The following is a 17,143-nucleotide window of genomic DNA, read 5'->3' on the forward strand; positions in this document are numbered from 1 at the left end:
ACAGTTGCGTCCAGCAATGCATTTGTGGTTCAGTCTCGCACCACTGACGATACCTATGGCGGGTCGAAACAGCGCTATCTGGTGTTGAATCATAATTGTGTTGTGTTTGGACTCTGCTTTACAACTATTCGAAATTAACGAGTAAAGGTCCTCAGCTTGCGATCATAAAAATAATGCGTTCTGGAGTTTTCATTAACTGGAGTTTACTACCAAACTGTAATGTTGCTATTACAGTTTGGCTAGTAGCTGCCAGTTATGCGAAAGTTCTAAGTGCGAATATTAACAGTACCTACGAATAATAATATACTCGCTGTCAATGCCGATAAGAATTTTTTTCTAATAATAGCAGTCGATGCACACTAGCGCTGATAACATTTAGAGCTTCGATATTATTGCTCATCAAAAATTCATTGAAGCTGTATATGGATTCTCAGGTAATAAAAGTGTTGCAAGTTACCTCGAACCTAACGTCACTAATCCACCATAAATATTTGTAAATAAAGCGATAGTGAAACATTAAGAGTATAAATATCTGCAAACGCATTTTTATTCTCAACCTCGAATGCATTACGAACAACTCATGCACTGACCTCTTGGCAGATGCCCATGTTTGGGCAGTTAATATCGTACGAGAGCGCAACGAGTTCACTCATATTATCACTGTTAATTGGATCTCAGTCGAAGACACAAGTCTAAGTGTAATTGCATGTTTAAATTATTTAATTTTTCGAGTAAAAAATTATTTGACCTGAAACTATGTGCGATACACCAAGTTTTTAAAAATATTACTGTTGATTTGAAATCAGGCAGTGAATACTGATCAAGTATTAAATTTCTGATATTGAATTTCGTGACCACAAATTACTACATTATTATTACTGCTGCTGCTCGAAATCCTTTTTCAACAAATACATAACGTAGAACATTAGATCTCATTTTTTATAATTAGGATCACTCATTTTAAGAAGCAAATGAAACAATGTCAGATCAGTAATATCCGGACCAGAAACTCAATCAATATTATTATAGAAGTTCGCATATTTCTTGATAGATTATCTCATCTCAATATTCATAGAGAAAATTTATTATGAGCTTTTGTTTTAAATTTTATGATTAAGATACAGAGAAATTATTTATTTTAGCTACTAAATACATGTGAAATGTTATGTCGTCATTATATTTTTCGAGATGGAATTTAAAAAACTCAAATTACTGGATATAGTGGAAAGCTTCATTAGCATGTAGTTATTTATTACTGAAGGCAAACAGAGTAAATTAATGCAAATTTGATGAAATTAATTATGAAACTTCAGGTATAGCATATATTTTTTTCAAATTAGTTAACTTTTGTTCAATTTTTCAGAAAAAGCTTGTAAATATCATATGACTTCAAATTAACATCTTAATTCAAACAGATAGATTTTATTCATCTTCACGTAAACATTTTAAATATTTTTTTTTTCGAAATAAAAAGCAATTTTTCATAAAGCAATAATAATGTTTACGCCGCATTTGTAGTCGAAACTTCAGGTATAAAATCTTCAGACTCCGCCTTATATTCCTGAAAATATATAGTTATTGATAGAAATAAAGAATTTCGGAAAAAATCAGCACTTCACTCGATAAGAACATTTCTGAAGTATTGAACAATGATAGAAAAATATACTTAAATAAGATAAGCATTCACGGCATGCAGTACCATACACCAAGTTGATAGATAGGAAGGAATTACCTTGAAGTTTCTATAATTATTGCAAAAATTCTAGAACTTCTTCGTTATTTTCTTCACCTAATATAAGGAAAATGTCAATAGGCTACTTAGGTAGGTTTTATTGAGAATATTCTAGAATTTCCACGAATATTCTAGAACATTCTAGTTATTTAGTTCATATAATATGAATTCAATACTAGCCACTTATTTATAGTCAGCCCTCACGGGGTATTCTGCTTTCGACACCAAAAATAATACGTATGTATGCAAAAATTCATTTAAAAAAATCAGAAAATATTGTTAGTTTCTCATTATGACAAGTTAGATTTCTATACCCGACGTGAATACATCGCTCTCACGTAGCTACAATGTAATAAATGAAAGAAAAACACCAAAGTCTGGACATCTCCATTTTATATCTCTGGACAACAATCCCCGAAAGTGGTGATCCCGACGTGATCGTTTTAGAATAGTGAATTGTTCCAGGTTTGTGACAAGTAGTGAACTCCGGAAAATCAAGTGACTGTCGTGCCTCTAATTTCACAAGTGATATCAATAGTTTAGAAAAAATTCCTAATCAGCAAAGTAACGGTGACAAAACACCGACCAAGGTATCCGAAGATGTACTCGCTAAAGAACGGGTAACCCCCGAATTGCCCGTATTCCTACACGCCGATACCGAACTGTGGTTCTGTTTAGTAGAATAGTATTTCGCGTTCTCGGAAATGATGGACGAAGTCAGTGAGATCCGTTAGATACCTACGATAAAACCATATGAGAAGCTGAAAACTGAGCTAATCAAACGCTTGAGTTCATTATAGGAAGAAGAGGTGCGATGCCTTCTCGAGAGGGAAGACAGGAGAAAGAAAAGGATCCCAGTTACTTCATCACCTTCGTGGTCTGGTACTACGATAGATATGGCCCCAATTAAGGAAACACGACGGGCATTCATTAAAGGCGGCAAATGGCAACTGCCCTCCAACATCAGTCTGCATATTCGTCACCTACGCTGGTACCAACATATCTCTCCTCATCGACACATAATTTCACCTACATTTTCCCGCGCTTGCTACTTAGTGACGACCGCGGATTCAACGCGAGGACCGTGTCCAACTGTTCCTCTGTACTTGGTACTCACAACTTTCTGGTAAAACTACCTTCTCAAAGATATATCCTGTCAAAGCCTTCCACCAAATTCCAGTCGCAGATGAAGATATTTGCAAGACAGCGATTACTACGCCATTTGGACTGTTTTCATCCCTTTATGACATTTGGACTCTGTTTAGACGATATTTTAGTAGCATCTTCTGCTCTAGACAAGTATCTGAAAGTCCTATTCAAGAGGCTATAGGACTATGGCATCGTCATCAACCCCATAAAATGGGTCTTCAGCAGCTAACCAACTGTAAGTTCCTCGGATACCAGGTGAGCAGCCATGGTACGCAACCAAAAGAAGTGGAGGCTATCAGAAAATATCCGCGTCCTGAAACCATTCAACAGATTCGTCAGTTTTTGGACCGCACAAGTTCAGACTCATTCGCATTTCACGAGGCCGTCAAATATTTTACGCACATGGTGGAAGCCAAGACGTTCATCATATTTACAAATCATTAGACTAGCCTGCACGCTTTCCAGAAAAAAGGTAAACCATTCACTATCTGAAAATTCCGTAACCTGCTAGTTCTCCACCGACATGAAACACAGCGAGTGACTGCAATGTCATAGTAGACGCTCTTTCGCGCATTGAAATAGTAGAACTGAACTGAACGAATGGAAAAAGAGAAACATTCAAGTCTCAATTAGGCTACCGAAGCATACATCTTGTTACGTATCTATTTCTATAGTAAGACCAATTGTACCAGCCACGTTTTGTCGAGCAATTTTCAACACCATCAACAGAATGTTTCACCCAGGTATCAGAGCAACCGTGAAACTGGTAAAACAGCGATATGTATGTCCATTCATCAAGAAATAGTGTAGTACATGGACTCCCAGGTATACGGAATGCCAACTCGCCAAAGTGACTCGACACGTGACAACAGTCCCAGGAACATTCACACTGCCTTTGAAGAGATTTAAACATATCGACATATATATAGTAGTCATGTCCAATTCGGAAGGGTATGGACCGCTTTTCTCGCTGGCCAGAAGCTATTCTGATGAAAAATAAAGAAGCTGCGACAGTTGCTAGATCATTTCATTCCAAGTGGATTGCAGGGTTCGGTGTTCCATTACGGATAACTTCTGATCAAGGACGAAAATGTGAATCTTATCTCTTTAGAGAATTGAATCGCCTCACAGGTACAACTCAATATCGGACAACAGCTTACCATCAAATGCCACAAAAATTCAAGATGTACTAAGATCTTACCTACAGTAATGCTGGGGATTCACCTAGCATCGATGATTTAAAAAAAAACTGGTCTATGGTGAGCCATTACGCCACCCCGGAGAATGTTCAACACCTCTAGTACAACCATAGAAACCTCCAGCTTCATTCGATAGTTATGATGATACCTACGTCATATCAATGGTCCCAGACAACCACAACATAATCCATAAGAAGTCCCTTACAAAGTGACCACGAGAGCTGAAAAGTAATTTTTGGTCAATATCCGTTGCCAAAGCAAAACCGTTACCATTAACAGACTGAAGCGAGCATTCATAATTACAGATGACTTAGATGTCAATGAAGAACAAAAGGACATCATTTACAGGCCGCAACGTACAGTTCCAACACATCTCAACACAACGAAACAGTGCACTTGGTCATGTCGACGTGTTCGCTTTCCAAGACCGTTATTGAGCTGCTTTTAAATGATACCCGTTACCACTAGCAAGAGAGTACCGAAGCGACTTTCGCTACGTACGTTATTGTCTACAAATATACAAAGTATATTTTCTCAGCCGTTCGTTTTCAAGTAATTACAAATTCTCAAAATCTTCGTTATCTGAATGTATTTCAAGCTATAATGAATTATTAAATTTGTAATACATATATGTTATACATATAAGCTGACTCTATTAGGTAAACTCGATTCTTCAGACATCCTTGATAATCCCATGAATTCTATTGCATACGGTAAATTTCTTTCCTACATTCCAGCCTAGTAGGATATTGTTTATTTTCAAGGATAAACTTCGTGCTCAATCACTTTCCGGTGGTCTGGCAGATTTGTATCGATCCCAAAATCTTAACAATTTCCATACCCTACTTGTACATATCGCTCTCATGTAGTTACGATTAAAGAAAAATACTAATCCACAACCAAAGTGTGTGTGAATTCAGTAAAGTGGTGGCCTGGGACAGAGATGAGTCAACATTATTTAACAAGTGTGCTTTGCATTAAAAAAAAACAACAACCAATTGCGATGTTCGTATCAACGGATATTCACAATATTAATATGAAAAATATTTTTTTTCAGAAAAGTTCCATAACTTCCATAACTGGAAATTAGGAAACACCCTGTATGATTTGAACTCGACCAAATGAGTATAAAAATTAACTAAACATGTAAGGGGTCTATTTGGACGGAATGATTCAGCTATAACTTACCGATTATTGAAGGTTAACCGATTCATCATCACAAATCTCATATTTGACCTTACCGGCGCGTAGCACTGGGCTGCAGTTACACTTGCGAGCTACAGGAAAATGAATCTAGGTTCGGGTTCAGAGTGCAGCTCCAGTGCCGCGATGCACCTCCCCTACTAGGTGTAGCCAGACAAATCAATATGAGACTGGGACACTGGTTTCCAGAGCGACGAGTGGGTTAAGCCTGGGGGTTTACTGCGTCGTTGAATCGTTGGGATAATAAATATTCAGGGGGTCGATTGGAGATCAGAGGATAGTAAGTGAAAATATCATCGAGAAAATCGAGCTTTTTGTTCATGTTAATGAATAATCAATCAAATTATATTAATTAGTAATACCAATATTGAATAAAACATATTATCTAAGACTCTCTTAAGGACAATATTGTAAATCGGAAGTTTTTTCTTTATAAACTCAAGTCGTATAAAAATGTGCTTTGGCTAGTTTCAATCATACTGATTGAACTTTGGTTATCTATTTTTTTTTTGCAAGCTTCCAGATTTTCATATGCCAGCTCTCTGGCTGCTATGCTTGAGGATACAATTGGTTGATTTCTCGGTCCACATGCTACAGATGCTGTAGATGAAATAACCCAGCCACTTGTAATTTTGCATCATTTGCGCCTGTATTATTGTATTCTTCCAATAGATGGTGACTGAATCCCTTGGATGTCTCAGAATTTACTTGATTTTCACTTTCGGTTGGATTCTCCATAGTTCTTGAAGATATGTTGACTGGAAAAAATAAATCTGGTCTGGTTCGATTTGATAAACACAGCAAACTTTCCACAACTTTTCTGTACGGATAATTGATTTCACTTCTGTTAACACTTATCCATGTGTTAGTTATCGAAGTAGTCCATCACAATCATAAGGTACTTGTTACCGGACCCACACCCATAGGGTGTGGTCCCAAAATGTCGACTGCGATTCTCTCGGAAGGGCACCCACTGATGTACTACTTCAAGTTTCCTCTTTGCCTTGTCTTCGGACCCTTTCTCGAAAAGCACAGGTCACAGCGCTCACACCATTCTTCCACGTCTCGACGGCGGTTTGAATTTGTAGGTTCTTCCATCCGGGATTTCCCATTTCTGAGTGAATGAGTTACCTCGAATGGTCATGGAGTCCCATTGAAGCCAGTAATCCTTTTCCTGCTAGCCGTGCTTGGAAATCTCTTGTCATTCCGATCTCCCTCCTTTGGCAATCCATTCTTGAACAGTTTTCAAGACGAGATCATCCTTCTGCGCTACGATGATGTCTTGCCTCGTCTGTAAGGTAGTGTCACCTTCAGATGCTGTTAACGACCGTACCACACCATGGTCAGGTGATTACTCAAATTGTCTGACCGTATCCCTGGACAAGGGATCCTTACAGATTGCTACCCTCCGGGTCAGAGGGAACCCGAAGCGGCGGGAGGTTGGGGAGCTTATCTTCCTATCAGAGCTGTCCATAAAGGAGTCTCTGCCCGCTACCTTATCACGTCAACTCTAAGTTTATATTGATGAAATTTGGAGCGATGATTCATCACATTTAACCTTCCAGTTATAACAAAAGTATTCAAAAAAATTGCTGAGTAACTTGTATTTTTTACAATTTTCCCAAAAATAATAATGTCTTTATCAATTTCCACCAGTTACATCCTAAGTTAAAAATATAATGGAGCACTGAACTTTGGCAAGCAGCGCACGACAATATACGAGTTGAGTTGCCCTGACCCAATATGTTTTTACCCTTAGGTATTTGATTATAACACTTTCTCTTTATAATATTTTTCTAAAATGAATAGTTATTAAGATAAACAAATTAATAGGAAGAAAAAAAACTGGAAGTTTTCAATTGATTTTCACATTTTTTCAATAATAAGTTCCAGAACTTACTCCACTTTTTCTGCGACTTGGGATCCGTCTATATTGTCCATTTCTTTCAAGTCTCCAGAAAAAACACTGTAGTCCCATGGACTTATTGCGATTTCCCCCCACATTTTTCGTGACACCTATTCCCTGTACTAGTTTGTACAGATACCTTGTTGGCTCATTTTCTACTGAATATAATTTGGTATGTACAAAATTTGTTTGCCTTCTGTGAGCGTAAAACATGTATCTGCCCCTTTGTTGCAATACCTGCAGCTAAAGTCTCCGTTATACATTTATCACGCTACAGTGAAATCATCATTTATAGTTTTTCCTTAGAACCACAATTATAAAAAAATCTAAGCTCATATACCCAACCAAATAGAAATCGCCAGGTCTAATTGCTACTGCGACAGTGTTCAGGAAATCCCCATATAGCAGATATATAATAACATAGGAATGATATTTACTTCACTAATGTTCAATCTTCTCTGATTATATTATTCTAATTGCAACCCCGTGTTCTGTAAATATTTCTAACCTGGTTTGGGTGAACGTGCCAACTTCTTCGTTTCCCCTGCCTCTGTAGGAAGTTCATATCTCCATTGTCGGAAAAATGCTGTGGAGAAGAGCCTCGTCCGACATCCTCAAAGACACCCGGAATCAACCGCAGTCGATTAGCTGGACAAATACCCTAGAATGAAAAAAATTATTCGTCAGAAGACTTCGAATGTAGCATTAAAATTAAATTTCTTATATATTATGTAGATTTTTTATTATTATAATTTTCCCTAATCTGAAATTTCAAATTGTGAAAGACTATAATCATCAAGAAAATCATTGAAGAATACTGTCTAATATGTTTGAAACTTGTGTGGCTAGTCATCGACTGAATTGAACTGGAAATAAATTTTGGATGACCTAATTATATACAGCACTTTTTTACCATTATCTTAAGTGCGACGATAAACAACAATGTATTGCCGATCCGGTATAAAACGGATGCATTTTAGATGGAAAGAATATGCGCAACACAGCCTGAGAGAAATCGGTTAAAGTCAATATTTGACATTGTACTGACTGTGAATCAAAGAAACCTCCTTATAAGAGATTGTTAGATGTTACCAGGTTTATTAGCTTTGGTCTGCAGGTTTTTATATCTGACGTTTCGTCTGCTAACTAACTTGCTTATCACCACCATCAATCGACTAAGAGAGGAATCATCGAAACTCTACTAGACCGTGCTTTCGGAATCTGTAATACCAAGTTCTCAAAAAGGAACTAGACATCATCAAAAATGACCTTCAACGGAATGGTTACTCCAAAGTGATGGTGGAACTGGCTGTAGCTAGAAGACAGCAAGAGCTTCACAAGGAAGAGAAGCCGCCACAACCAGCACTTGTACTTCCCTACATCAGAGGATTGTCGAAAAGGATAAGTAGGATTGGGTCCAAATATAACATCAGAACCTGCTTCAGATCTGGGAACATTATCCGTAGCAGCCTCACGGCCACCAAACGCGGACTGAGATTCCAAGAATTGCATTTAACGGATACCCTGCGAGTGCGGAGAATCTTACATCGGTGAAACTAAGAGGCCATTGAAAGTTCGCATTGCCAAGCACAAGAAACATACACAGCGAGGAGAAACCAGCAAATTCGGAATAGCAGAGCATGTTTGGAGTTGTCAACATAACATCAAGTGGGCTCAAGCTGAAGTTATCCACAAGGAAGAACACTGGTTTGGGAGAAAATTCAAAGAAGCCACATATATGTTGTCCAACAACGCATTTACCCAAGCTAGCGTAGAGATACGTAACATATGGAAACCTCTAATTAAGCGGAACACGACCAACTCCCGCCGAATGGTCAGCTACCGCTAAAACCAATGAAGCGGAGAGAGGGAAGAAGGTATAGGTGAAAGCACTCGAATGACCTATAAATAGTCAGATCTCGGAAAAATAAGTCCAGTTATTACCCGAAGACGATTGTGGATACTAACAATCGAAACGTCGTGTAGTAACTTGGTTTGGAATCTTTTAATTTTCATTTCTTGTTGATATTTTTTTAATTTTCAGCTCGTGTATTAGTTAAATTTTTTTTTGGTTGTTGCTTGTATGTTATTTCATTGTAATTTCAGTTTTTTGCTCAATAAAATTGTTATTTTTTCAGCTAATGCTTTTAATTTTTTACATATTCTTTCAGGGATGTCAAATTAATTTATATCATATTAGACAATGGTAGTCCGAAGTAATGCACCACGAAACATTGTCAACCACCTTCAAACAAATAGCAAGGTAGATCACTTCGACCGTTGCCGCATCGCTTTTGATAATTTCTGCCGCAGTAGCAGACGAAACGTCAGGTATAATAACCTTCAGACCACGGCTTATAAACCCGAAAACATCTAAAAATCTATTGGAGAACGGCCGTTAAAGCCTACACACCTCCGTATCCATGCGAGAATTAGTGAGTCGAAAATATTGAAGAGAGCGCTATGATGATAAAACTTGATTCCAAATATTTACAACCATATCAAAGACCCTATAGCCAGCACACCAAATAATTGACTTCAATAGGCAAGTTTTTGAAATCTTGGGCTACATTATTTCACTTTTCGTCGAGATCTTCCATTACATGGAACACTGTCATCCTCAATGGTGACATCCTATGTTTAGACACTTGCCTTATTAGCTCTTCAGTGTTATTTACTATGCTATTCAGATGGTACTGAAGAGCTGATAAGGCAAATGTCTTACGGCGAAACATCAATGTTCCATGTAAGTGAAATTTTACCTCTTTCATTTACTATATTGTATAGGAATCTTGTGAATGATTTCTGATTCATTTTGGAATACAAACTGAATAGAAAAGTGTTTCTTTTGTATAATTCAGTGTTCATATAAAAGTATTTATCTTTCACGCAATTCAATGTTGAGATGAAAGTAGCTGTTTCGAGAAGGTTTTTTCTTCCAGTTTGTGTATCAAATTTACTTCTGTGCATGATCTACACATATTTGTTAAGAATTACTTTTTTAAATTGATTGCTTCTTTCTTTTCTTTGGAAGATTATCACATTTTTTTGTATCAAGATGGAGAAGTATAAAGCCAAAACCTTTCTTTCCCAAAAAAAAATAAATACAATGGCATTTATCTCATTATATATTAAAATTTGTTCTTTATCCCACAGCATCATTTTCTGGCGATATAATTCGGTAGTATCATGCGGAAAAACCGAAAAATGGAATATCGGTGACTGAAGTATTTACGTTGTACGGCAGTTCTAACATAGCACTGAACTATTTCCATCCAACAAACAAAGTAACCCAAACAAAGATAGATTCGAGATCAAAGCATGATCACCACGCACATTCACATGTCTTGGGGTAAAATCGGCCGGAAGAATTTATATTACAGTGTTCAGTTACGTTTTAACACATGTGGTGTGTACATACATGGTGTAAAAGCCAAATGGAATAAATTTATTATTTCGGTTACGAAAAACGGAAAAATGCTACCCCTACCTTCAACCCTCGTCGAATGACAGGTACACTCCCCATTTGTTTAAATGGGAAGTATAGGCTTGTGATATATCGTTTGAACGCTCTCTTCATTCTCTATTCAAAAATGTTATCGCTTTCAAGTTTATTGCAACAATTAGGATGAAATAAATTAAAATCATGTGGTTACCGAAACTTATTGCAACATAGTCAAAACTTATTTCATGTTGAGGTATTGATAAAAAGAAAGTAAGCAAAAACCATGTTTTTTTAGATGGTTTCCTTTAATAAAACTGTAAATAATTTCCATGGCAACGTTAGTTTTAAACGCCTTGTCAACTTGTTTTGTATGTTACAACATTAGTTGTCAGTATTTCAATTTAAGTTAAAGTTCGTTAACTTTAAGTCTGACAAATGGTTAGATTACCGGAAATGCATAATGCAGTTTTGCAAATGATTGGTTACTGAGATAAAACCCAAACACAACAGGAAGTAGCTCGTCTATTTCATGAGAAATTTCCTAATTGACTGTCCATATCTCAAGAAACAATAAGCAAAATAAAGTGGTTTCGCGAGCTTGGTCATGTGAGACAGGCATCCACTACATTCAATGTTAGCCATACATCAATAGTAAACATATATTAAAAGAAAGTAAAATGCATGCCTATAAAATGATACCCACTCTGGAGCTCATGGAAGACGATTTTGATAAAAAAACTTATTTTTGTGAGCATATGTACATATATATGTACAGTAATCGATATAATGAATACGGTATTTTGAAGTTTAAAATTTTTAAAATGCCAAGTACTGATTCGGCTGAAGAAACTGTTGATTTGTGTCCTTACACTTCACGTAAAAAAATCATATACCCTGTATACGACTCTGTACAAGCAGCCTTGTCTGGGAGATTACGTGCACTATGCAAGAGATTTCATCCATAATTATTATACACGAAACGCACGTTCACATGACTACTTGGATTCTTCTTAATTCTGTCCCCATAGGTGGGAGTAAAAAGCAACATTTTCAGTTGAATAATTTTTTTTTTCGAATGAGTTAGGGCATTTTTTCCCTTTTTTTGTCTATTTTTGATAATTTTCTGTTTCCCAGAAACTATTCGCATCTCAATATCGATTTTTAATCTTTCATGAGTAGAATGAAGCTCCGAGGTGATAGTGCTATCGACCCTGACACCTCATATCACTCTCTAACTCTCGCTATCGTTTGTTTGGGTAATCAACAAAGTTTGGTGTATGATTACGTTTGAAGACTTGAAAAAGATTTGATCTTGGGATGGATTTGTTTTTGAAGGATTTTAATTGTTAGTAGGTAAATTCAATATATTCATATCGAGCTTTCGGATTTTTTATCTCTTCAAATTTTTAGTTTACTATTATTCATTCTGAATGCAGATAAATATGTCAAAAAAACCTAGAGGGTTTTTAAATGTGTTCCATTTTGAGTTAAGTGTTTTAAGAAAATTGTAGAAACAATTACATTAGTAGTTAGGTGGTGTATTATTGTATAAAAAACAGTTAGGACGGTAAAGCTTCATATTAAGACATTTTTGCTGTAGCACATCCTTCGAAATGTTATTCGATTAAAATCATTATCATATTATACTTACTTATGTGAAAAACCTCTTCTTAACTCTATTGAAACGTTTTTCTCAGTACTTTTAGATTTTTTATTAACCCCATTCCTGATCTGAACCCTTATTTAAGATTTTGATATTCACTATGTCGATTCAGAATCACTATATAGAAGAGCTGGTGATTCGTATCTAACACAATTATTAACTTGCCTGTTATTCCTGAGTACCAAGGCATCTAGTATACAGTATATATCAATAAAAAATAATTTTTTCCACAAAAAAATACCTTCTTTCAATACAGTCAGACTATTCCGGTCTATAAGGATTACTGATTTGCTCATTTCATTGAGGTGTCAAAATGATATTCCTTGAACTTCTGCTTGAAAAACGGATATGTACGGATATACAGAGCACATTTAATGCAATTTTCGCATAGCACAGCACATTCCGTTCATATTTGGTTTTCAGTCATTTCATTAGAAGCATCCCAAACTTTTGATACTAGATATATGATGGAATCGGCCGATACTACTCCATTGTGAACAGGAACGAACAGACAGTTGACTAACTTTCTGAATTTCATCAATTCTCTCCACCCTTCTATCACATTCACAATGGAGACGGAACAGGACGACTCTATAAATTTTTTTGACTTGGCAATAACAAAAGTTAACAACAAACATGATTTTTCAATTTATCGTAAACCGGCACATACAGATACTATCATTCATAATTCGTCCACTCACGAATATCAGCATAAGGTAGCAGATTTCAACAGTATGATCCACAGATTGATAAATGTGCCCTTGTCAGAGGCGAATTTCAATAAAGAACTCAACATAATAAAGCAAATAGCCGTCAACAATGATTACGATAGCGGTCTAATACATTCTTTATTATCAAAAAAGTTATAGTCAAGCTTTGAAATAAGTTTACCCAATTCGAAGTGAAGAGGATAAAAGTTGTAGGACCTTAACCTACTTAGGCCAACCCACTACAAATATTTCAGATTTTCTGCACAGCAAGGGTGTAAATACAGCTTTCAAAACCAACAACAACAACTTAGGCATGCACATTAAGAAGTTCAATTTCAGAAAAATCAGGAGTGTGTAAATTATCGTATGTGTTATGTCCGATGTTTTATATAGGTCAAACTGGAAGCCCGTATAAAGGAACACAAATATAGATTCCAGAATGAAAAAATAAACTCCACATATGCCACTCTTTCAATCACAGAAGGACAGGAGTGCAACCATGAATACAAGCCCCTCTATTTCCACAAGAAAGGTTTGAAACTTAACCTGTTGGAGAGTATGGAAATAAACAAATTCAAAAACTCAATATCTTATGAACAATCAAACTGAATTGAATAATTCGCCATTATTGAATCTGTTCATTTCCAGATAAAAATAGTTAGGTACATTTACAGGTATACTTTCGAAAAATGTATTGATACAGTTAATGAATGCATACCTGACCTTTTCAAGTAGATTCATTCATGAGGCAGACAAGTAGGTAATAGGATAGAGTATAAAATGGTTGTAATTTATAAGTAACTTTCAGTTTATGCTTGAGGAAGCTGTTGTAAAGCGAAACACGTGTCGCGGTTTTTGTAAAACCCTTTATAGTGAAAGTGAAAGTATAGTGAAAGTATTAATTAGTTTTTTTAATGCATTTGATCTAGTTTGCTAAGCAATGAACACATATCAACGATTATCTCAAATGTAAAATTCCGTGATTACTTCACGTTCTGGTAATCAGAACTCGGCATCTTCTCACACAAAACTCTCAACCAAGTTATTTTCAGATTCCTCGTTAAAATTATTTGATCGAATCTTCTTAGGCTTTAGTTTATACCTTGGATAAAATCGAAAAAAAAAAACTTCTTATTGAAAACAAAGCCATGACCCATTTTTTAGATAGCATGAAACGAAATGCAGATGAACAAAATTTTGACAAGGTAAAGAATTTAAAAGATAAAAGGTGTTTTAGTGATTTTAGTGAAATAATGGATTTTGTTCAGATGGCACGCAATAGAACCATTTTCTTATTCGAACAAAGTTTTTTCGACCCTGCTGGATGCTCAAACCCCATTACTTTTGTTCTGAATTATATTAGGAGAAAGCATGGATTCTAAAAACATTAAACTGATGATATTTATGAAATCTCAGTGATTTTATCAACTGCACCACCTCAGTTTCTTGCTTTTCCTGACAAATAAAACTGGTTTTTGCGAGTAGGTATTTTGCGTTGCTAGTGCGAAGACTTATACCATGGTACAGCCACAGTTTTTGTGATTTGAAGACGATAATATGAAACAAGTTCAATTAGTTCTTGCGATATCTGAAAAGGTTGAGTATTCAAAGATTAAAACTCCTAGTTGCTATCATTGACCTAAATAAACTATTTTGATCATTTTGATCTACGTAACATTTCATTTTCAATTGTTCTGTAACATCAATGGTTTTGTCATATGAGACCTCGTCAATCTGTTGCTTGCACAAGTTTCGACTTTTGCGGGTTGTCGTTCGTAGAGGCAACATCTGGTTTATGGAATAATAGATGTGAATAGTTTTAGTTTGTTCGAATAAGAAGTTTAGATTGTAATACTTCATCGAATACTTTTTTCCCCACGCCAGAACTACATTTCTATGAGCGACACACAGAAGAGTGTTACAGTTCTGGTGAGTGAAAAATTTACTGTACATCATAGTATTCAAACATCTTAGCTAATATTACTGCGATTCATCTTTGTCTCTGGTTATAGTAATGACCATTGAAATCTATCAAATTTTCTTTCGTTAAAAAGCGTCCAAGTCTAAATCGCTGGGTGCTTTCAATATAATATTATCTTATTTTAGAAAACTATATTTTTGGTTTTCCCGATGAACAATTTTGAAGATTTTAGAGAAATTCATACGAATTTCTCTATAATCGAGTTGGTTTTTCATTTTTTTAAATGGCTCGCGAATCCGTAAAACTCTTAATATGCGTTCACTACCATGGACAAACGATATTGTGGTTGGATTGTGACAATTCATACAATAGTATTCAATGGTGAGAGTCAAGAATATTTACCCCGGTTTGTAGGCTTTCTCGTCGTAGGATTCAGAAAAAAAAAATGATTAACAGAAACACATTTTTGATTTAATACCAAGGGGTCACTACGAGTTGGTTTCGAATTGTTATCTAAGTAAAAACCAAAAGTTTTAATGTTCACGTAGAGATGCTGAGTTGGTGAAAAAGTGTTCCAGTTCTGGTGTTTGGAAAAGTGTTTTCATTGGTTTATTTTACGCCCAAGGTTCAAATTTTACTCATCTAGAGTTTACTAATTTGTCGCGTGTCATGCACTTTATCTATGTACCATTCAAACATTTATTGAATGGAATGGAAACAATAATTAGTGTTAGTCCAATTATTATTTATTTATAGGAAAAAATTAAGTAAAAAGTTCAATTTACCTTTTATTTTTCTATCTGGCTGATGCATACAGAAAATATTTACCTTTAACTATTTACTTTTGAACAGTTTCTAAAATGTAAATCAATCATTCATCACACTTTTAATTTTTTCTACCTCTGATCTTTGTTGATATCGACATTCTGCAATTATTAATGATATATGAAGTGCAAGTAACACTGAGTTATACTTGATATATTTTTTCAACTTCCTTTTCGACTTTAAATGTTTGCCATTTCAAATTTTTATATTTTTGCAAAGAGGAATAAAATTTGTTAAATCATAACATCTTAAATGTACGTTTACACCCCATGTTCCGCTTTTTATTTGACAATGGTGTATGAATGGCCAAATTTAATAATTTTCAATCCTTTTAATTGAAGTATAAGTAAATGACAAAATAAAATGTTTATGTATGAATCAGCGAAATATAGATTAAGTTCGGCCAGTAGCTGTATTTCCACTGTCGGTGATGAAAATGATGACAAAAAATTGTATAATAACTACAAGCACTTGAGAACAAACGTAACTCAACAGTTACCACAATATGTTACATGACACTTTTTGAACTGCACCGGGGCTTACAATTCTACTTTCACTATTAATTTTGACAAATGAGATTTTTCAACCAATAATTAAGCTAGAATGTCTCACAAAAAACGTTTGAGAAAACTTGTCCAACATGAAAATCGCAAGCTTTGAAAGGACACCTATAAATATATAATATCATTTCTGGATTTGATGTTTTTTATTCTCGGTTATTAACCGAGGTTAATCAACAATGTGGATGAAGGCGGTTTATTTTAATTGAATAGAAAGTCGACTGGCGCCACCCAAGAAGATTTCATTCACGACATAGTTTCAAGCCGTAATCTGAGCAACAGATTAAAAAACTAAGGCTCTACAGACGCCACTAGTTTTAATACAAACATTTCTCGGAAATGACAGATTCATCAACATTAGTGAGTAGCTCTTTATTATTTCAATTCGTATTACCATGTAAATAACAACTCTGTCGCGACGGTTATGATAAGCTAATGTGCCTTATTTAGCATTCTAAGAAATGAAATAAAATAACTCTCATCGAACTATGCATTTCTAAATTGACAAATGATTTTTTTCGAATTCGTATGGTAATTGAAAAGAAATAATGCAGTGAACTCTTCGATTTGTGGCGGTATTTGTCAGAGATGAAACGGATAGCAGTTTAGTCGGATACCAGATATTTGGCCAAATTTACAGCCGGATAGTCGGATATTCGGCCACCAAATGTCGAATATTCGGCCGCCGAATGTCGGATATTCGGCCGCCGATTATACGACGGAACGTTGCCATTTGGTGTGTCGCATGAAGCACGCCCGTCGCGCGAACGATAGGGTGGTCCAATTCGGATATTTTTGTTGATGAGTGTTGAAAATTGTTTCATTCATTG

At 35.6% G+C, this 17,143-nt stretch overlaps 1 protein-coding gene across 3 annotated transcripts in view; it reads right to left on the reverse strand.

Moving 5' to 3' along the window:
* p130CAS (Serine_rich_CAS and FAT-like_CAS_C domain-containing protein p130CAS) overlaps window positions 1-17,143 on the reverse strand; it is a 97,331-nt gene that overhangs the window by 27,025 nt on the left and 53,163 nt on the right. For all 3 annotated transcript variants that reach the window (XM_074179080.1, XM_074179078.1, XM_074179079.1), the window contains one exon: window positions 7,698-7,850. In XM_074179080.1, the coding sequence (XP_074035181.1) occupies window positions 7,698-7,850 (153 nt within the window). The remainder of the gene's footprint in view (window positions 1-7,697; window positions 7,851-17,143) is intronic.

This window comes from Leptinotarsa decemlineata, unplaced genomic scaffold (genome assembly GCF_025532065.1).
Source record: "Leptinotarsa decemlineata unplaced genomic scaffold, Ldec_3_MD MMD2_tig00004307_RagTag_RagTag, whole genome shotgun sequence".
In the NCBI taxonomy this organism is placed as follows: Eukaryota; Metazoa; Arthropoda; class Insecta; order Coleoptera; family Chrysomelidae; genus Leptinotarsa; species Leptinotarsa decemlineata.